The sequence below is a fragment of the Myotis brandtii genome, unplaced genomic scaffold, assembly GCF_000412655.1.
Source record: "Myotis brandtii unplaced genomic scaffold, ASM41265v1 scaffold2720, whole genome shotgun sequence".
NCBI lineage: Eukaryota > Metazoa > Chordata > Mammalia > Chiroptera > Vespertilionidae > Myotis > Myotis brandtii.
Window position 1 is genome coordinate 62,077 of NW_005360353.1, and position 21,215 is coordinate 83,291.

A 21,215-nucleotide genomic window follows, 5' to 3' on the forward strand; every position below is an offset into this window, starting at 1 on the left:
TTTTTAATTTCTTCTTTGATCTCTTTGGTAACCCAATCACTGTTTAATAGCATGCTATTCAGCTTCCAAGTGTTTGAATTTTGGGGGTAGTTTTTATTGTAGTTTATTTCTAATATTATATATTTTGCCTTTTTGATTTATCAAGCAGAAGTCAATAGCATATTGGAGCACCTCTCACTAGGGTTGAGATGCAAAAGGCAACACCTTCATTCTTTGTCTCTCAGGGAGAACTAATAGCACATCTCTTTCCAAAGATATTCTCTCTCCCAAGATAATTCTCTTGCCCTCTAATTTCCAACAACTCTGCCATTTTATACAACTTTTATGTGGGTGTAGAGTTTAAGAGTGGCATAACTTGTTTGTTTTTCCTTTGAAGAAGTGAATCTCAGGTTAACAAATCACTTTAGAATGTCATTTGCATTGTATATTCTTAAAACATTGCATCTCAAAATCCCAGTCAAAATTTCCAATTTAATATTTTGTTACACAAACATTTATTCAGTGCTTAATAAATGAGGGATATTCTAAGTGCTCTATGGCTACTAACTCACTTATCCCTCATAACAACGTTTTGATGTAAATACTATTACAAAGGAGAGAAATGAATAATAGACAGGTTAAGTAACTTATTCAAGGTCAACCAGCTAGTTGAGTGGAGAAGTTGGGATTTGAAGAAGCAATCTGACTGTAGATGGCAAACTACTATACTATTAGCTTTCCCATTACCCAAATTACCAGCATCTAAAGAGTTTTTATTGTAAACCCATTATAATTTCATAACTTCAAGAAAATAAAAATTCTCTGCTTATGTGTTCCACATTTTAATGACTAACTCCACTATCCATCCTGGATCCTAACCAAAAAACTTGGGTGTCATCACTGACAGCACCTTCACTGACCACATCTTATTAATCTACCAGTTGTACAGATACTGTCCTTTGAATTTAGAAGGTATCTTAGTTCAAGACTGAATTAATGAAACGTCATTCTAGTGTCTCTGCTTCTAGGCTTGTCCACCTCTAATTTATTCTCTGCATTTCAAAAAGAATATTTACCTCAATTCTTATTTAGATTTACCAACATGTGTACCCTTTCTTCTCTTAATGCTGCTTCTTGAATCCCATACTTCTGGATTACATTTTCTTCTTTTTATTTTTTTAACCATTGACCACTATTTTACATGTTCAGTAGTAGTATTAAGTATATTCACATTGTTGAGCAGCAGATCTCCACAAGTCTTATCTTGCAAAACTGAAACTTTGTACCCACTTCTCACTTCCCTTAACCCCTAGAAACCACCATTCTATTTCTGTTTCTGTGCAGTTGACTATTAGATATTTCATATCAGTGGAATCCTACAGCATTTGTTCTTTTGTGACTGGCTTATTTTACTTAGCATAATGTCTTCAAGGTTCATCCATGTTGTAGCATCTATTAGAACTTTATTTCTTTTTAAGGTCAGATAATATTCCATTGTATGTATGTATGTGTGCATGTACCATGTATTGTTTATTCATTCACTCACTGGGGGACATTTAGGTTGCTTTCACCTCTTGGATAATGTGGAAAATGCTGCTATTTTCATGGTTGTGCTAAATTTTCTTCTTCTTAGAGTCCAACCTTCAGTAGTTCCTCTAGTAGGGAACTGTTAGGGGTAAACTCTTAATCCTTTTGGTCTTAAAAAGTTTTCATTTTGTCCTCAATCTTGAATTGTCATTTAGTTGGGCATAGAACTCTAGATTGACAGTCATTTTCCCTCCTGACTTTAAAGATATTATGTAATTGCCTTCTACTATTTCGTGGGTTTATAAGTCTGATTTACAGTCCTCCATGTGAAGTGCCAGCAGACTCTAAGAAAATTGTTATAAATACAGTTGATAAAATCATTGAGTATATATTTGCAAATGCTATGTCATCACCAGTTTGTGAAACTGCTGGGGGGAGAAAAGACAACAATTAATGATCTTGTATTATTTACCAATGTTTGTTGGTTGAGTTGTGGAAAAGTTTTGCTAAGAGTTACTGTACTGATAACTCCAATGCAAGATTTTCCTGAAACAAAAGAAATGCTTACCAAGTGCTCAATAATCAAAGACCTCAAAAATTCGCAGTGTCATTTACAGTTTCTCACTAATAACACACCGTAGATGACCAAGGTATATTTGGAGCTCCAAGGAAAAGAACTAATTGTGACTAGCCAGACAGATATGAGAGTTAATTGAAATTTAAACTTTCTGAAATATAAATGAATGATAATGATTTTACACATTGTTCTTACAATGAATCAGTATGCACAGCAATCTAATCAATAGCTACTTAACATATAACAAAGGCTGTGTTATTTTGTTCTACTAAATATACTACATCTAGCCCAGTGCTAAACATTGAGGTTCCTACTTGGTTAATTCTTCAGGAATCCATGTGCCATGACCCATTCTGATTTGCAGGGCCCAGGCTGGTGAATTAAATGGGGATATGATGGAGACCACTGACATGCATTCTTTAATTATTTGAAAATGACACTGATTTCTGCCCTTTTTTCCTGTGATGCAATATAGTTTTCTATTGGCCCTGACCAGCTTGGCTTAGTGGATAGAGCGTCGGCCTGTGGACTGAAAGGTCCCAGGTTCGATTCCGGTCAGGGGCATGTACCTTGGTTGCGGGCACATACCCAGTAGGGGGTGTGCAGGAGGCAGCTGATTGATGTTTATCTCTCATCGATGTTTCTGACTCTCTGTCCTTCTCCCTTCCTCTCTGTAAAAAATTAATAAAATATTTTATTCTCTTGGCCTAGAGGGAGTGGGGCAGAGCTCACTTGCCCTTTGCTATGTAATTGTAATCAGACAATCAGTGGGTCCATGCTGCCTGTCATTACTTGAACCAATTAAGCAGAGACAGGGTTGAATATATATGAGCATTTATTCCAATACTGCCGGCAGCATGGGAGAGCAGTGGGTCATCCACAAAAATCTGCTCTGCTCCCCACCATAAGCCAGCTGCTTATATTGGGTAGGAGGACAAAGATTACATGGGAAAGTAGGCGAAGGGTATGCCAAATGGGCAGTTTACAGGTAATACGGGCTGGGGATTTGCAAAGACCTTCGGGTATGCAAAAGCTAGAGGTCTTCAAAGGGCTAGCATCTCTGGTTTTTGGTTCTGTTTTCTGCAACAAGGTTGTTAATCTTTCCATTAAAATAGGCAGCTCCCTGACGGGGAGAATGGGCTGCATTTCCAGGTGAGCTCCCAGCCAGGTTAGAATGTGCCTTATTTAATCAGAATAAAACAATCATGATTAACAGAACATGATTAATATTTCTTACAATTCTAGCTGGTTCCCAATATTCTATTTCTACCCCTATCATAATAATTTTACTTCAGTGGTCAAGGAATCTATGTGGGATTCAGCCATCTGCTAAATTCATCTATTCTAACTGTACATTCTAGAACATGGGAAATGAACAACAGGTGGGTCTGTAGAGGCAGTGAATGTAATCTATAACTGTGAGAGGGAGCGGGGACAGGGCTCCATTTATTACCAAACCTCCACATGCCCTATGATGGAGCTTTGGGTCCTCAGGGTTCTCAGTGCCAGCTCAGATAATCTATGCAACCTCAAAAGATCTCAGTACCCCCCTTCCCCATTGTATGGATATTTGAGTAAATAGCTGTAGTTTACTTCGGGGAAGAACATCGGGAATCACTACTGCATGCACCTCACAGGGTATTGCAGGGTACTTCCAGATGGAGATCCAACCCTTTCAATGGTGGGTTCTCAATCTAACTTACTTAAAACTAACAGTCCCCTTTGGAAACCAAGAGCTCTGACCCCACCATTCAGGGCTATACAGATGGTCCAGCTGGAGTGACCACAGTCCTTGTCTAAATGTCTGAAATGAGGGTGGAAAGTGGGGAGTGCACAGGGCCCAGGGAATAGGGATACTTTTTAAAGTTGCATGAATTTCTCCTGATTCTTCAATGGCCCCATTTATAAATGTCCACAGTGCCTGAGTCAGCGTGGGTATCAGGGGTGGAGGACAAAGTTGGTGCTGGGGGAGAGAGGGAGAGGGTTTCTGCCTAATTATTTCTAAGCTTCTAACAGGACCCTTAAACACCAAGACAAACTTCTCTTTTACAATAAGTTTCTGAGGACTGGTGCCAAGCAAGAAACCCCCACTTCTTTAGTCCACCAGACAATACCCTCTTTGTCCCTCCTCTTCCCACCAGATGAGACCAGCCTCCTCCCACAGCCATATGTTGGCAACATGTGCCAAGACCTGGAGCAGCAGGACACCCAGGGTGCAAGGATCACCCAAGGTTAGGGAGTAGAAAGGAGTGCAGAGGCCTGGCATCTCGTACCCCACAATGATTGGAAGAAATAACTTTCTCTCTCCCTCCCTCTTTCTTTCCACAGATGGCTGTATCTATCTAGTTTGGGGGAGAGCAAGACACCATCAGGACCAAGGGTTGAAGAGGGGTCAGCAGAAAGAATCAAAACAAGAAGGAAAACCACCCCAGAGAAATAGATATAATGGTATGGGGCCTGGGATACTACATGACCTGGAAAGAAGAGAGCTAAGCTAGTCCTGGGCCCATCATCACATGAAAATCTGGAGGAAACAAATATATAAGCTAAGCCCAGCAGGTGTTGCTCAGTGGTTAAGCTTCAACCTATGACCCAGGTGGTCACAGTTCTATTCCTGGTCAGTGCACATGCCCAGGTTGCAGGCTCAATCCCCAGTGTGTGGTGTGCAGGAGGCAGCTGATCAATGATTCTTTCTCATCTTTGAAGCTTCTCTCTTTCCCCCTCCCTTCCTCTCTGAAATAAATAAAAATATATATTTTTAAAAATATATATATAAGCTAATAACTTCTTTTTTGTTTGTTTAATCCTCACACGAGGATATTTTTCCATTGATTTTTAGAGAGAGTGGAAGAGAGAGGGAAAGACAGAGAGAAATATCAATGTGAGAGAAACACATCGTGCCCTGCACGAGCCCTGAGGGCTCAGCTGGGGAGGAGCCTGCAACCGAGGTACGTGCCCTTGACCAGAATCGAACCCAGGACCCTTCAGTCCGAAGGCTGATGCTCTATCCACTGAGTCAAACCGGCTAAGGCTAAGCCTAAGCTGATAACTTTTTAAGATTGTGTAGGTTTAGACTCTGTAACATTTACAAATAGTCAGCAAATGCATTTCTCACCAGCATGGCAACTCAAAGAACTGTTGATAAAGAGACAGAATCCTGGTTTTACTCTATGCTGATCCCATCTGGGGTAATTAATTAATCAGAATAATTCATTATCTGAATTTAGAAAATTGGCCTTCCTGCACTCTCTTTCTTTTTTTTCCTTCCTGCACTCTCTATCAAAGGCAAGTCCTTCTGCCCATGTGAGCATGCAATACTGTGACGCAGCTATTAATCCCAACCACTAGGTTTTCCTTCTTGATCCTCTGCTGCCCCACAGTGGGACTCACAGTTGACCCACTCCTCAAAGTCCTTTCCACTTTTGCAGGTCCTTCCTCTGTGCCTTTCTTTACCAGATTTTCCATGCCCAGTAAAGTCTTTCCTAGATTGTAGGCCACTGCCCATCCCAACAATCAAGCCTTCTTTCTCTATGATTGTGAAGGCAGTAAGTCCCTGGGACCCTAGAGCCGGGTGATGGGAACAGAGGAGAGGAGGAAAGCCAAGTGCAGAAGACCAGGGAGGACATCTTCATGGTGACCTTGAAAGAGATCATGGACTATTCCAAAGACAGAGAAAGCCAGTGGACTGAGTGTTGTGGATGGAAGGTATATACAGGGGTGGACAAAAGTAAGTTTACAGTTGTTCATATGGAAAAATATATAATACAAGATAAATAATAATGCAAGAATAAACTCTGTTTTGCACACTCATGACTGTAAACCTACTTTTGTCCACCTGCATGTGCTGTTTTCACAAGATCAAGGGGCAGTCCCAATTAAATTAGGCATAAGAAGAAGAGTTAGGAAAGGAAATATCAGATCCCTAAAAGATCAGCAAAAGACACAAATAGAAATACACAGATTCTTCTGCCTCCCCCTCCCCACAGCACAGCTGCTTTCTCCTTCCCCATCACTTCCCCATTCTTACTTCCAGGCCTCAAGTCTCGCAGGAAATAATGTCAAAGTCAGCTCTTAACCAGGCATGTCTGATCTCTCAGCTCCACAACTGCACTTGTCTGAGGCTGTTCCTACTTAAAAAAGTATCAGACTCACCGTGCCCAGGGATGTTGGGTGAAAAGTGAGCCAACCTTGGGGTCAGTCAAACCTGGGTTCACATGGTGGCTCCACCAGTCACTAGCTGTTTTACAGGGACTTAATCAAGTGACTTAATCATCTATGCTACATTGCATCAGTGAGTCCTCTCATGGCTGTCATGAGAATTCCGTTTTTAAAACTAGTCTATGTAAGCTTCATGAGGGTAGAGGCAGCGTGTCTCTTGATCTGCCCTGCACCCTCATTGCCAAGGGCATTGCTCAACATTGAGAACTTGCTCAGTAAATATAGCCCATAGTTCAGAGTCTAGGCTAGGTGCTCACTAAATGTTTTTCTTTTTCTTTCCATAAACTATTACAGCTACATGGGACCCTAAGGATCCTCCACGCCATTTTACACATGAGAAAATGGACTCAAGTAATTTATATGGGTCATACAGACTGCAAGAGGCAGAACAAGACAGAGGCCAGTTGCTCAGACCTTGTGGAACTATTGATACAAGGCACAAAAGAAGAGATAAAGAGTGAGATTAGATAACAAAATGCCCCCCAAACTGCAGAGAATCAGAAATCTCAAAGAGGAGAAATCGGGAAAATAGTCTGTATCTCCTAAGTAGGAGTGATTAAGGCACATGGACTAGGAAGGACATTGGCTGGAACAGAAAAGTTTTAGTCAGAAGTTATGAGTAACAGGAGTAATGAATAAAGACAGAAAGAGGAGGACCCTGGGTAATTATATAGTGGTATTTATTAAGCAAATACTATGTAACAAGTATATACATACATACATACATACATATATATAATCTCATTTAATTCTCACCAAAAACAAGGTCTGTAAAATCTGGATCATTAACCATAACTCACTCTATTGGGTAAAATCCTAGTTAGGGGTTATTGTTTTGAATAATCAGAAGAAGGTCAAAATCCTAAGTAGGCATTACACTTATCCCAAAAAGTGTGTGTTCAGGGAAGAGAAAACAATGAGGAATTACTGAAGATGAGTGAGGGAGATGGGGACATCGGGAATTTGAGATGGGGATATTAAAAGCAAGAAAAAGGAGCAGACGTAATCACTCTACAGTCACTCGACCAGGCAGTTAAACTCTTAAGTTGGATGGAAAGAAAAGTTGCAAATAATATAAAGATTAAAAATCATTTTTATGTTGTTTTGGAATAGCTATGAATATTGTTGTGTCGGTTTCCTCAGTATTCCCAAGATATCCCAAGAAAGAAACTATTCAAGTGACTCAGGAAAAGTCAGCAGATCTGATGTTCCTCTCCCAGCCTCCCTCTTGTGGCAAAATAGGATATTACCGCTTCGACTCAAGAAACACCAACACAAATGCAAGTGTCTAGCTTGGACCTTACTGAAGGGAGGACATTATGTGTATGGTGGCTGCTGCAGAGTTCCAGGAAGCTGTCAGCAAGAGCTGAATCATCCTGTTCACCCTGCAGTAGTTGATCAGGTTTCCCAAAATTGCACCAGCACATCTGGAGGTCTTCATTGCTCAACCCCTTCTCCCCATGGCTGTTTGCTCAGCCTGGTACATCAACAGATGGATTAATCAGCTTAGCACATGAAGTCCCCTTTGCCAATGGGGATCCAAATGCAAACAAAAAAGGTACAGATACTTGTCGAAGTCTGGAAATTAACCCTACTTTCAACCCAATGAATGAGTCCGTTACTGTTTTGTGGATGCTGGCAGAATACAGGAGAGCGAGACGAAGGACTGGTGATCGTGGCACAGCAAGCAGCATGAGCAGCATATTGGCCAGGGTTGTCCTGAACCCCTAACTCCCAGGCAGTAACTTCAAAGAATCCAGGTGGATGCTCTACAGGCAGGAGGCTTGCAGTACAATCAAAGAACACTGAGCTTGAGGAATGCACGCTTTTATAGTCAGCTGTCATAAGCCTGGTTAAAATCACACGGGGTTTTGCATACATGACATGCTCAGTATGAATGTACAGGAACTTCAAGGCCCATGGCTAATTGCCCTTCCCAAAAGCACCCTCCCCAATTTCTTCCTCCACCCCCACCTCCGTGCTCGATCAGCCGGTTGTTCCCTGACTCACAGCAGATTGTTCCTACGGGTGAGGCAGGATTGCCTCAGAACAGTGCTAACATACTGATCGTCGGTGACTCCCATGGATGTGGGACGCAGGAAAGGTTCAAGATTCCGGGCTACAGCAGCCAACAGCCCTGCCCTTCTGTGTGTGTGTGTGTTTGGAGATGTGGGGAGAATCTGTGCAGTGCCCCCATCCAATCTACAGCACCGTAGGGGGTTTTTCACCCCCTGCTTTCCTCACAACCATCACCCAGGATGCCCCCTGTGGTTCTCAGGTCAATCCTGGAGGAAGGGGAGAGCACCAATATTCCTATCTGGGCTTTCCAAAGGAATCAGGCAGAGGAACATCCTCACTGGCAGTGATCAAGGCCATAACTCAGTGATCTCCTGGCAGGGCATAAGCCATGAAGGATTGACTGCCCTTTTTGTTGCCCCCCCATTGGCTCTCCTCTTCCTCAGCCATGATTGGTTGGGAGAGGATGGCCCAGAGCTCCCCCTTCCCTAGGTTCCCTCTGTCTCTTGTGGGTAGCCCTCCCTGCCAAGGGAAAGGAGGGTTCTCCTGCCATTGGGCATTGCCGCCAGCCCCCTCACTGGCCCTGGAAAGCTCCAGGTTTTTCATTCGGTACAGGAGCAGAGGGATGGGCCATTTTGTTTGTGGAGTCCCTCAGCCAAGGGGGAGGTGGTTTCCTTAGTTGAGGAAATCCCCCTGAAACTATAGTAAAAAGAAAAAGAGATGGTAGGAGCGAACACATAAGAAAATTACTGGCCAGAAGGTCCAACAGTTATGCAATAGAAGTTACACATAGAATGAATTGAGGAGGAATAGACTCATACCAAAGCATATTGTCATGAAATTTCAAAAAACTAGAGAAAAAAATTAAAATTTTATAAGTTTCTGGATAGGACAGAAAAAAAAAACCCCACACAGGTCATACACAAGAGTCAGAAATCAGAAGGAGGAAACCCTATACACTGCTGGTGGGAATGCAGACTGGTACAGCCATTATGGAAAACAGTATGGAGTTTCCTCAAAAAATTAAATATGGAACTGCCATTTGACCCAGTGACCCCACTTCTAGGAATATATCCTAAGAAACCAAAAACAGCAATCAGAAATAATGTATGCATCTCTATGTTCATAGCAGCCCAATTTACAATAGCTAAGATTTGGAAACAGCCCAAGTGTCCACCAGTAGATGAGTGGATAAAAAAAAAGCTGTGGTACATTTATAGCAGTGCAATTTATAATAGCCAAGATCTGGAAACAGCCCAAGTGTCCATCAGTAGATGAGCAGAGAAAAAAGCTGTGGTCCATTTATATCATGGAATACTATGCAGTAGTTTAAAAGAAGGATCTCTTACCCTTTAATACAGCATGGGAGGACCTGGAGAGTATTATGCTAAGCGAAATAAGCCAGTCAGAGAAAGACAAGTATCACATGATCTCACTCATATGTGGAATCTAATAGACAAAATAAACTGATGAACAAAATAGACCCAGAGACAGAAGCATGGGACAAACTGTTTGAATCTCAGAGGGAAGGTGGGTGGGAAGAAATCAACCAAAAAACTTGTATGCATATATGCATAACCCATGGACATAGACAATAGGGTGGTGAAGGCCTGGGGTGAGGAGCAGGGATGGGCTAGAAGAAGTCAGTGGGGGGTGAGGGAGGAAGGGACATATGTAATACTTTCAACAATAAAGATGTAAAAAATAATTTAAAAAAAAGAAATCAGAATGGTGCTCTGGCCAGTGTTTTTCAGTGGTTAGAGTGTCAGCCCATGGACCTAAGGGTTGCAAGTTCAATTCCTGGTTAAGGGCATGTATCTGGGTTGCAGGTTTGGACAAGTTTCTGGATAGGACAGAAAAAAAAAACCCACACAGGTCATACACAAGAGTCAGAAATCAGAATGAGGAAACCCTATACACTGCTGGTGGGAATGCAGACTGGTACAGCCATTATGGAAAACAGTATGGAGTTTCCTCAAAAAATTAAATATGGAACTGCCATTTGACCCAGTGACCCCACTTCTAGAAATATATCCTAAGAAACCAAAAACAGCAATCAGAAATAATGTATGCATCTCTATGTTCATAGCAGCCCAATTTACAATAGCTAAGATTTGGAAACAGCCCAAGTGTCCACCAGTAGATGAGTGGATAAAAAAAAAGCTGTGGTACATTTAAAGCTAGAAGACAACAGAAAGATGCTAAAGAAAATTTAGCAAAGAAAATTATTTATTTATTTATGTATTCCTTTAACCGCTAAAGAAAATTATTTCTAACCTAAAATTCTATACCTAGCCAAACTGTCAATCAAATGTGAAGGTATAATAAAGACATTTTCAGATATACAAGCTCTCAAAAATTTTACTTCCAGAAGCTTCTTGATAATGTGTTTTTATCAAAATGAAAAATAAAAATAAGCTAAGAGAAATATATATACATATATATATTCGTGCACTCGGGGGCGGGGGGTCCCTCAGCCCGGCCTGCACCCAATCGCAGTCCGGGACCCCTTGGGGAATGTCCGACTGCCAGCTTAGGCCCGCTCCCCTAGCAGCCCTGAACACCAATCAGAATGGGGGAGCAGAGAGCATCTTGATTAAGTGTCTGAGGCCTGTCTGGAGGAGGAGTGCCCTGAGATGTTCAGAGATATCACCTACTACCTGAACTGAGTGTTCACAGCTTCTTATGTTCTACTCACCAGCACTGAGCAAGAGAAGGGCCAAAGCACCTTGAGGAAAGGGGATATGAAAGGGTAGGTGACCTCAGAATCCTACTTAACCCACTAAAACTATGCTCAAAGCTCTGGGTTCAGGGCAAGAATGGGCACAGAGAGGGACATTGTCAACCCACTCCTGAGTATCATGAAAGGGGCCTACGTTTAATTTATGTTCTTATCTTGAGCTCCCCAGGGAGAAAAAAGAAAGTGTCCTGGATAAGGCACTTGGCCCTTTAATTCTCTCTCACATTAGTATTTTTTATTACATTGTGTTGGGTGGGAAGTATATGGAAATGTTGTCTTTGATATTTAGTAATGGAAGAAAAATTTTAAAAAACTCAGAAGGAGAAGAACCAAGATGGCGGCATAGGTTAACGCCGGAGCTTGCTGCCTCGAACAACCACTTCAAAAATACAACTAAAAGAACAAATAAAGAAAAACATGTCACAGGAGAACATTTTCAGATCAATGAAGAAACCAGAAGTCCACATGAATAGCCCAAGGCTAAGGCAGATTACAGTGGGATATCTCACCCCACTTATGAGAAGCGGGGCAGACTTGGACCAGAGGGAGGAAACCTCAAAAGACTGGAGTCCCGACAGACTATGGGGGAACAGGAGACGGCACAGAGTCATTCACACCCCCATAGAAACTTCCTGGGAGGATTGAGATTTCAGAGAGGGTATAGAAGCCTAACATAGCTTTCCAAAAAGAGGTAGAAAGATTGTTGCTGACCAGGAAGGTATGAGACAGCTGAGAGAGGAGGGTGACAGGACCTGACAGGTATACAACCTGCATTTAGGACAGAGCCACTTTAGGATAGCATGTTGTTCTGTATGGGGGACCCCTTTGCAAACGACCATCAGGCCACAAAAAAAAATGCATGGAAAGACCTGCATTTCCATGTGACTGGCTTCTGCTCTATTCTGTGTTTTATTTATAATGCATTAAATATCATCTTGAAAGGAATAAATAAATAAATTCTAAAAATTAAGAAAACATAAAATTTGTCTCAGCAAATGAAGAGATGGCACAAAAGACTAAGTACTGGTGATCTAGGGGTAGGGTATGCAGAGAATATAGGCTGTAAAGGAAAAGACACCATAATAAAATGTGCCTCATTCCCTGGAAGACATTGGGTGTTCTTTGGGTGGGGGTCGTCTAGAATCTGACTCCAACCTCCCTTTTGAATATATCACTCCATCTGCCATAGCCTCACTCTCCTTCCTGAACTCCATTTCCACCAAATGGCTTCAGTGACTCTCAGATAGATCTGCTGACATCCCTTTTGGTCCCTGCTCATTTATCGATTGATCTATTTTTGTGTTTATTTGTTGTCTTCTTTCTGCCAGGAACTGGGCTTAGTACTGGGGACAGAGAAATGGACAGAACACACATTCCTGTCCTTGTAAAATTTGCCCCCTGCTGCCAACAGAGATTCTTTCCCTGTTGGGTATTTCCCTCATCCACAAGCCTTTCCCAATGCCGTTCCACACTTAACTTCCTCCTCTGATGAAGCTCTTGTCACCCATCCTTAGTTGCAATTGTATAAGATTTGCAGGAATGTCTGGGCCACACTTGGCTATTAGACTTTTCAGACTTTTGTAATTAAGTTATGAAAACTTATTTTTTGTTTTTAGCTTTCAATCATTAGGCACTATTCATTTTTCATCTGTTTCATCTTTAAAACTAGAAAAGCCAAAAGATCCTCTCTGCACTATCATAGCTATCATCTGATTTTCAGACTGTGCTTTGAGTCAATACTTTCTGCTTTTGAGTTCATTACATTTTTTTTAAGCTTCCCAGCCCTATGGACTCAATCATCACACCTTGCCTTTGCATTTCTCAAGCTGTTTGGCATCTAATATTTTGCCTTCACTGAGCATTTTATTCCAGTTGACCATAAGAGGTGACTCAGTTGGCTGTTTGACCCTCCACTCCTTATAATAGCCTGCAGGACCCTGCCTTTAACCCCAATTTGGCCCCATAACCAAGCCTGGTTCCCCTTCCTCCATTTCCCTGAGTGACTGTTGCTTAAAAAGAATCCTTTTCCAATTTCGGTAACAGTCACATCATTAGTTACTGAAACAGATTCCGATTCTGACTTTAAGCAGAAAATACATTTATTTACCAGTTAGTTCTTGAAATCAATGGAGAAACTAAGACTTAGGCAGGAGAAGCACAAACCAAATAACACCATGGGACTAGTCCTGTAATCACATGCTGCCGCCAAGAGGGCAACAGTGTGGACCCATGTCAAAGTCCCAGTCCCAGATCACCTGGCTCAGCTCCACATGGGCAGATCGTCTGCATTCACTGAGGAAAACACACCCAGCCTGGCCTGTGCATCCTGCTTCCTCACCGTCAGCTGAGGAGCCCAGCCGGGCACTCTCATTGGCCTGTGCATCTACCTCACCTGGGCAGGGCTCCAAGCCAAGCTGCTCCCAAAACTATATCTGGCCGTCTCTCCGAGTCGTCTGCACCGGGACCTGGGAAGTCCAGTGCCTTCCACTCAGACACGATGAGCACAGTGATGCCTGTCCTGCTATCCCTGCTGCTTGCTGTGAGTCCTGCAGTCGCCCAGAACACTCAAAACAGTGAGTTGGGGACCAAGGGCTGGGTATGGAGAAGAATGCAGGGGAGGGAATGAGCGAGATAGATGGGCTGGGAGAGGGCCCAGATGAAGCCGGGATTCCCAGCTAACCAAATAACACCATGGGACTAGTCCTGTAATCACATGCTGCCGCCAAGAGGGCAACAGTGTGGACCCATGTCAAAGTCCCAGTCCCAGATCACCTGGCTCAGCTCCACATGGGCAGATCGTCTGCATTCACTGAGGAAAACACACCCAGCCTGGCCTGTGCATCCTGCTTCCTCACCGTCAGCTGAGGAGCCCAGCCGGGCACTCTCATTGGCCTGTGCATCTACCTCACCTGGGCAGGGCTCCAAGCCAAGCTGCTCCCAAAACTATATCTGGCCGTCTCTCCGAGTCGTCTGCACCGGGACCTGGGAAGTCCAGTGCCTTCCACTCAGACACGATGAGCACAGTGGTGCCTGTCCTGCTGTCCCTGCTGCTTGTTGTGAGTCCTGCAGTCCCCCAGGACACTCAAGACGGTGAGTTGGGGACCAAGGGCTGGGTATGGAGAAGAATGCAGGGGAGGGAATGAGCGAGATAGATGGGCTGGGAGAGGCCCCAGATGAAGCCGGGATTCCCAGTGCACAGTAGGAATGGGTGTTGGAGGCTGTCAGCTACCTCAGCTCACACACTTCCAGAAGCATTTAGGGAGCCTCTGGACTCTTGCTAAGTAAGGCCTTAAATAATTAGAATCTAAAATTCTTAGTAGGCAAATGAACAAAACTGAGACCCAGACAAGTGAAGTGACCTGTCCTGGGTCATACAGCCAGGACAGAGCAGGGGCCACACCGGTGCAACTTTTTGTTCCTCCCGCCTTCCAATGGCTGGATGTATCTGTCTGACTCTCAAGGAGAAAGATAACAACTCCAAAGAGCACTTGTAAAGGCATATTAACTGGAGGATACTTCTAGAAACAAGCCCATTCCTTCCCCACATAGACACTTGGACAGTGGGCCTGGAAGGCTAGTGACCGGGAAAGAAGCCAGCTGGAGGTTGGGCAGAGTCCATTTTAGGACAGAGTCCTGAGGCTTTTTTTCAGGATGAAGAAATGGAAGCTAAACTGTGGAAGTTAGAATTTTTACATTTACAAACTGTCAGAATATGTGTTTTATAACTATTGATTATATTTACATTGTTAATAACATCCTACACCAAAATCCAGTTTAGATTTAGTGTTCTCCAGAGAAACAGAATGAATGGCATGCATATGCACAGAAGGAAACATTTATTTTAAGGATATGGCCCACACCATGGTGGGGGCTGAGAAGTCCAAAATCGGCAGGGTTGGTCCGCACACTGGAGACCCAGAGAAGAGATGATGTTGCAGTCTTGGGTCCTGAGGCAATCTGGAGGCAGAGTGCCTTCTTCCTTTGGAGACCTCAGTCTCTTCTCTTGTGGCCTTCAGCTGATTAGAGGAGGCCCACCCACATTATGGAGAGTAATCTGCTTTACTCGACATCTACTGAGTAAAACGGTAATCATATTTAGAAACTAATTAGTGAGAATAACTCACAAATGTTTCCCCACTCACACTTTTTATCTCTTCTTTTCTTCTTTCCCCTTGTTACTTTTTACATTTGAATTTTTCTCATTCTTCATCTCCTTTTACCCCTAATTTTAGCAAGCTTTCCATGCTTTTTTACCTAACCTACGCTCTTTGTTCCCCCTGGATACTCTTTCTTATTTTGAAACTCTTTCAGCATGCCCACTGCTTTTCACATTTCCTATACCAAAAGCATCTTTTCAATGTTTTCTAAGTTTAAGTTTGTGAAAAGGAGAGTTGAGGCACAGTTTTGGTATCACTGAGCCTAGTTCATGTCCTGTATGTCCTACAACTGTCCCTTCTTTCTCATCCATCCCCCCCTTCACCTTCCTGTTAGTCATATCTGTTTCTTCATAACCTCCTCCACCCTTCCTTACCTTACCCTTTTCCTTACCCCAACTTTAAAAAAGAAAAGAATAACTTAAGTACTGGAACTAGAAATCTGGAATATGACCTCTAACATTAGTAACACCCATCTATATATGTAAAAGCCTAAGCAACCATCCAACCGATAGCTATGATGTGCAATGACCACCAGGGGGCAGACGCTCTTACCAGTAGCTCTGACACACACTGACCACCAGGGGGCAGGCACTCAACACAGGAGCTGCCAAGCTGTGGTGACTTGGCAGCTGCGGTTCTTGGGTGATGCACCCGGAACCAGAGAGGAGGAAGCCCAATTCCAGGATGCGTCACCCGAGAACTGCCCACTTGCAATCTGGGACCCCTTGGCAGGATGTCAGAGAGCCGATTTCAGTCCTATGCCTGCAGGCTAGGTGGAGGGACCCCACAGGTGCATGAATCCGTGCACCAGGCCTCTAGTAAGAGTTATATTAGGAATCCATTTTGAAATTTATTATAAAAATATCCCAAACCTCTACCACTCCCTGACTCACACAAAAACACAGGGACAGCCCTGGCATTTCTGAATTCCATCCTGTTCTTAGCTTATGCTGATCCATTCTAGGTCATTTCCTGCGGTTACTAATTAATTCTTCTTCATACACTTTCTAATTATAGTGTTTGTTAGGTTCAACTAGGTTATGCTCCAATAACAAAGACTGTTTTTAGTAGCATAACTCAGCAAATGTTTCTTTTTTTGCTCCTGTAAACATGAAAACAGAACAGACGATATTCCTGTCTTCCATGGGGTGATTCAAGGATCCAGGTAGTTCCCATGTTGGGACTCCTCTATTTTATCCTGTGGCCTCCACAATCATCACCTAAATAAAAGAGAGACAGAGGGTTCAAATCAGCTCATAGGGCCTCCGACCAGAAGAAAGAAATCACTTCCACCCACATTTCCTTTTGACAGAACTCAGTCATAGTCCCAATCTACACTAATAAAAGAGAAACATGCAAATTGGTGTCACTCCGCTACACCTACCAGCCAATAGGATGAGTATGCAAGTTAACCCAACAAAGATGGTGGTTAATTTGCATACGCAGGCACGGAGCGAAGACTGAAGGCTCCGGCCGGACTGAAGACTGAAGACTGAAGAGGCTTGGCTTCTCCGCTGCAGCCGGACCAAAGGCCTGGGTCCCGGGTGCCGGAGGAAAACCGGTGCCAGCAGCCAGGTGAAGGAAGGCCTATTACGCGAATCTTCGTGCAACGGGCTTCTAGTATACCTATAAAAAGACTAAGAAATACCATCTTTTGATGTGCCAAGAGAGAATCCAATGTAGTAAAACACAAAACGGTCTCTGAAGTATCATCCCCAGAATAGAACTAAGGCCCATTCTTTCAAGTGAGCGTCCAATAGTGCACGGGTGGCAGCAGGTAGAGAGAGCTGGGGGGGGAAGAAGCCCGGTGATCAGGTCTCCCTTCCTGGCCCTCTGCTGCCCACATTGGGACTCCCCTGCGTGAATCCCACAGCTCACTCTTTTCTCCCCTTTTGCAGGGCCTTATTCTCTGACCTACCACTCCAGTGGGGTATCCAAGCCCAAGGAGGGCTTCCCCAGTTTTCAGGCAACTGGCTACCTCAACGACCAGGCCTTCTTCCACTACGATAGTGAAACTGAAAAAGCTGAGCCCCTGGGCCCGTGGAAACAGGTGGAAGGAATGGAGGACTGGGAGGAACTCAGTAAATTTCAAAAGGCCAGGGGGGACTTCTTCCTGAAGAACCTGAAAGACATCATGGGCTACTACAAGGACACAGGTCAGTGGACTATGGACTGCTGGGGTGGAAGGTCTTAGCTCAAGAGGCAGCCCTGCCATTTTGAATGGAAAGGGGTCTGCAGGCTAGAAATGCTCCCCATGCCAAAGAAAAAGTCAGCAACACATTGAGAGATTTACAGACATTTCTTCATCTCCATCCCCCCACCACCACCACCACCCAACACATCACAGCTGCTTTTCCTCCTTCCCCATCACTTCCCCCATCCTCGCTCCCAGGCCTCAACTCTCACACCAAGTGCTGTCAGTGTCAGCCCTTGTGGGCACATCTGTCCTCTCAGCTCAGCTCCACACCCCTACCCATCTGAGGTGGATCCCACTTTAGAAGGCATCAGACTCACCCCCACCCAGGGATGTTGGGTGGGGAGTGAGCTAACCTTGGGTCATTCTGATCAGGGTTCAGGTTCTAGCTCCGCCAGTCACTAGCTGTTTCACGGTGAACATGTTCTTAATTATCTGGTCTGGATCTGCCAAAACTGGAGCATTGAGTCCTGCCTCCAAGAGATTTTGTGAAAATGATCTAGGTAAATTCTGTGAAAGCTAGGACATAGCCTGTCTTGATTTCCCCGGGAGCCCCCTAACCTAAGACAGACAATGAAGATGCTGAGTGATTGGAAGAAAGTACCTAGTGCAAACCATGGCTCATACTAGCTGCTCAGGAAGGACTGAATTCAAAACCACAAACTGTTAGGGTTCCATAAAATCATAAAGACCCTCCTGTCCATAGGAGGAGAATGGTGGGAGGGTTCACCAGGTCTTATGGAGTGAGGAGCCATGCAAGGTGGAGCTCGGAGACTAGTTCCCCCATCTCCCAACCCAGCTTTCTTTCTCCCAAACCATGCTGCCTACCCCACAAGCCAGCCAACCACAGGCCTGATGAACTGGTGATTTTAAATTATTATAGGGCTGGTGTCAAAAGATAGGTTTCTGAGTATTAAAAAACAAACAAACAAGAAGCTACCAAAGAAGGCAAAAGTTACTAAATCTGAAGGATGTAGTTTGGAAGTCCTAGTGGGAAAACAGCCTGAACTGTGCTCAAAAATAGGAGTGGGAAGGAAACTAAAACAAAGTTTGATTGGCTGGAATGGAAAGTGGATGTGAGCAATCATGATATGAAAATAGGGTATTAGAAAATAATAAGCCCTGACATTTATTGAGCTTCTATGTGCTGTGCTAGGCACATGTATTGACACATGCAATCATCAAGATAACCCTCTAACATAGTTCCACTGCCATCTTAGAAATGAGAAAATTGAAGCAAAACAGGTTATTGGCTGAAATTTACACAAGTCAGGTGAGGGTGGACATGGGTCTGGGATTTGAGCCCCGATAGCTTGAGATCAGAGCCAGTGCCAATAGCACTAGTCAGTATTGGATAAACACCTACTTTTATAATAGAAATAAAGTGACTCTGCCCCCCTTTCCTAAGGCCAGTTTCCAATTGGGAAGAGAGGCCATGTTAAAGATCTGTAATGAAAATATCAGACACCAGAATAGAGGGAAGAACTGATCAACTTCTGTGGACTCAACTGGAGACATCAAACTTCATGTAGACAGGAAAAGAGGACAGATTGCACAATCTATTTTTAACTACAAATAATTTCTATTTAACTTGAAAATGAACTTCTGGCCCTAACCGGTTTGGCTCAGTGCATAGAGCGTCAGCCTGCGGACTCAAGGGTCCCAGGTTCGATTCCGGTCAAGGGCATGTACCTTGGTTGCAAGCACATCCCCAGTAGGGAGTGTGCAGGAGGCAGCTGATTGATGTTTCTCTCTCATCGATGTTTCTAACTCTCTATCCATCTCCCTTCCTCTCTGTAAAAAATCAATAAAATATATTTTAAAAAAAAAAAAGAAAATGAACTTCTGTGCTTGTGTCAGGTTCCTAAGACCTCACAGTATATTAAATGTTCATTTAAAAAGGTGCTTCATGGGACTAGAAGATCTATTCACAGCCCGTAGCAATCTGAAATTCCCTGATTGGGAAGAACGAATCTCATCTCAGATTGGCCTAAAACACCAACGCATACTAAGTCTCCCTCTCTCTGCCTGCTCTATGTCTGGCTAATAACCCATTTGCCAAAATAAAGGGGTTGCATCATTAGATTTCAAAACCCTTTCTTCCTCATTGCAAACTGTGCAGGAGTAAGTTGTTAAGACGGAGTTGATGCCAGGCTGACTGATTTCTGGGGGGTCGGGTTACCTGCAGGGAATCACACCATGCAGGAAAAGTATGGCTGTAAACTTCAGAATAACAACTACTGTGGGGCATTCTGGACGGTTGCCTATGATGGACGGGACTACATCAAGTTCGACACAGAAATCCCAGCCTGGATCCCCCTGCAACCAGAAGCTCTGAAAACCAAGGTGAAGTGGGAGACAGAAGGCTCTGTGCAGCGGGCCAAGGCCGCCCTGGAAGAAGAGTGCACCAGGAAGCTGCAAAGGTACCTGCAATTCAGCAGGCCCTTCCTGGACCGTCAAGGTACCTACTGCTCCCTCTGTCCTCCTCCCCGCACTGAGCTGAGAAAAACCAAGGTGACCCCAGGCTGGGACCTCAGGGGAACATTTCAGGCAAATCCTGTAGTCATTTCTCTCTGTGAAATGCCTCCTGGCTTGGCTGTGGGGAGAAGGCAGGTGTGTAAAATGTCTGCCCAGGAAGGATGAAGATGAGTAAGTGAGAGCAGGATTGACACAAGCTGAGACTTTGGTTTAATAATTAATCAGAAAGAAGTTCTTAAGCAGCAGACAGACTGGGGAAGGCAGGAGCCACAAAGCCCACTGGAAGGTTTTGGGGGGGAGGGCGGGGGAGAGAGAAACCAAAAACATTAAAACATGGGGCATTCACATTTCTTGCCACCAGAAGTCAATCCACAGTAGGTGGGCAGGTGGGTGCCAGGAGGCAAGGAAGTAGCTACAGACATTCCATTATCCAACAGGGAAGGTTCATGGAAAGCCTCAGCTTCCCTGATCTTCTGGAAGTTCCTGGGGAGGCAGGTAGAAAACGGAGAGCTCTGCTCATCCCTGACTCCAGGGGTGGGAGAGACGTGAACAGGGAAATGTCTCCTTCAGACCCTCGAACTCTGTGCTGTATCTCTCCACAGACCCTCCCTCTGTGTCAATCAACAGCCGTGTGGACCAAGGAAACATCAGGACCTTCAAGTGCGTGGCCGACAACTTCTACCCACAACCAATCAGTATGTACTGGACTCAGGCAGACAGTGTAGTGGAGACTGAGTCATGGGGAGAGGGTCCTCTCAGTGAGAATGGCACTTACCAGTCCTGGGTGGTGGTGAAAATCCCCTCTTCGGACAGAGGCCCTTACTCCTGCCACGTGCAGCACAGCAGCCTGGCCCAGCCCCTTACTGTCACATGGAATAAGAGTCAGTAATTGGGAACTGAAGGCAACTCAGGGTCCAGAGACCATTAGGCACCCTTTCATCGGGACATGAGAGATGAGCTCTAGAATGACTGTCATCGCCATCAGCGAGGCCCAGGAGGAACGGTGAAGGGGACGGAGAGGTGGTGAATTTGGAGACAAAAGACCTGAGTGCTGAGCACTGAGCTGACTCACTGCTACATTCCCTCTCTGAACCCATTATCTATTCTGTGGAATCTAATCACACTAAACAACTAGCCTACAGGAAAAATAAATCTGATTATTGTATGGCTAAAATCTGTAGAGATGTCAGCAGAGATTATTATTCATCCTGCCCCCAAGCATTTGAATCATCTGAAATTCTTGGTATCCACTGGAAACAATATGTTCTGGCCATCTTTTTGTTTGTTTGTTTTGTTGATCCTCACCTGAGGATATTTTTTCCATTGACT

At 44.1% G+C, this 21,215-nt stretch overlaps 2 protein-coding genes across 5 annotated transcripts in view; one reads left to right on the top strand and one right to left on the bottom strand.

Annotated features, from left to right (window-relative positions):
* Window positions 1–9,296, bottom strand: part of GJC3 (gap junction protein, gamma 3, 30.2kDa) — a 20,017-nt gene extending 10,721 nt beyond the window's left edge. Inside the window, exon 1 of one of the 3 annotated variants that reach the window (XM_014541457.1) lies at window positions 7,924–9,296. The gene's annotated coding sequence lies outside the window, so the exon portion shown is untranslated. Of the gene's footprint in view, window positions 1–6,110; window positions 6,155–6,235; window positions 6,431–7,923 lie in introns of those variants that run through there. The other 2 variants (XM_005868512.2, XM_005868514.2) reach the window with 2 other exon arrangements.
* Window positions 9,297–13,422: 4,126 nt separating this feature from the next.
* Window positions 13,423–21,064, top strand: LOC102241748 (zinc-alpha-2-glycoprotein-like). Of its 2 annotated transcripts, none has more exons than XM_005868517.2 (4): window positions 13,423–13,630; window positions 17,113–17,370; window positions 19,597–19,869; window positions 20,489–21,064. In XM_005868517.2, exons 1-4 carry the CDS (start codon window positions 13,555–13,557, stop codon window positions 20,773–20,775), a joined length of 894 nt encoding a protein of 297 aa, XP_005868579.1. In that variant the 5' UTR covers window positions 13,423–13,554; the 3' UTR covers window positions 20,776–21,064. The 2 variants fall into 2 exon arrangements, with proteins under 2 accessions (XP_005868579.1, XP_005868578.1); XM_005868516.2 differs by lacking the exon at window positions 13,423–13,630 and adding an exon at window positions 13,941–14,147.
* The last annotated feature ends 151 nt before the right edge of the window (window positions 21,065–21,215 follow it).